General features: G+C 42.9%; 1 protein-coding gene across 1 annotated transcript; it reads left to right on the top strand.

The window, feature by feature from the left end:
- Positions 1-6: 6 nt before the first annotated feature.
- Positions 7-1,073, top strand: LOC110018178 (leucine-rich repeat receptor-like serine/threonine-protein kinase At1g17230; the record flags this gene model as incomplete). Its single annotated transcript, XM_020715409.1, has 1 exon — positions 7-1,073. A coding segment is annotated over exon 1 (1,050 nt), but the record flags the coding sequence as incomplete, so codon positions are not given.

Raw genomic sequence — 1,073 nt, 5'->3', positions numbered from 1 at the left:
TTCCTGCTGGAATCACTTCCCACATGCAGTTCTTTGATCTCAGCTACAATAGTCTCTGCGGACCGATTCCTTCTGATCTCCTTTCTCCTGCTACCTTACATACTGTTGATCTGTCTGCTAACTGGCTTCATGGTCCAATTCCAAATAAATTTTCAAAGAATCTGTATCGTTTAAGGCTTGGCCAGAATTTGCTTAATGGAAGCATACCTCCAGAACTCGGACAGCTCTTGAATCTGACCTATCTTGAGCTCAACGACAACACGCTGAAGGAGCAGATTCCAAATCAATTGGGCGACTGTAAGAGCTTAACTTTATTGAATCTGGCCAATAACCAGCTCCAAAGTAGCTTGCCCGTAAGCCTTGGCAGACTTAATCTGCTTGTAATCATGAAACTTCAACAAAACAATCTTACTGGGAACATTCCTCTGGAGTTCTCGGATCTGATAAACTTGACTACTCTTGATCTGAGCCATAATTCTCTTACCGGTTCCATTCCTCCTGCAATCTCCAACTTGAGCAAGCTTCAAATCTTGAATCTGGAAAACAACAATCTGAATGGTTCAATACCAGCTTCCCTATCTGATTTGCAACAAATAATCGAGCTGCTGCTAGGAAACAATGAGCTCAGCGGAGTCATCCCGAGCATGCCGACCTGTCTAAGCTCAGCTCTCAACCTCACTGGAAACAAGTTGAGTGGCTCCATACCTTCTCAACTAGGTGCAATATCCCTGCTTGAGATCCTTGATCTCTCAAATAATTACTTTACAGGCACAGTTCCTGCGTCTTTTTCTGCACTGCAAGGCCTGACAGAATTGGTGCTGTCGAACAATCATCTGCTCTCAGGATTTCTGCCTCCCTTAAATCCTAAGACCTTAGTCAGTTTCTCTGGAACTGGGATACTTAACAGTTACGCTTCAGCTCAAGTCAATGCAGACAGGAAAAGAAAATCAAATACTGTTTTGATTGTGATTATTGTTGTTGTTGGGATTGTAGCGGGATTCTTATTCATAGCTGCTATTGTTGGACTGATCATTTCGAATCGAATCTATAGGGTTGAGGATGAAGTTCATCGA

Source organism: Phalaenopsis equestris, unplaced genomic scaffold (genome assembly GCF_001263595.1).
Source record: "Phalaenopsis equestris unplaced genomic scaffold, ASM126359v1 Scaffold000002, whole genome shotgun sequence".
NCBI lineage: Eukaryota > Viridiplantae > Streptophyta > Magnoliopsida > Asparagales > Orchidaceae > Phalaenopsis > Phalaenopsis equestris.
This window is presented reverse-complemented; position numbering and strand designations above follow the sequence as displayed.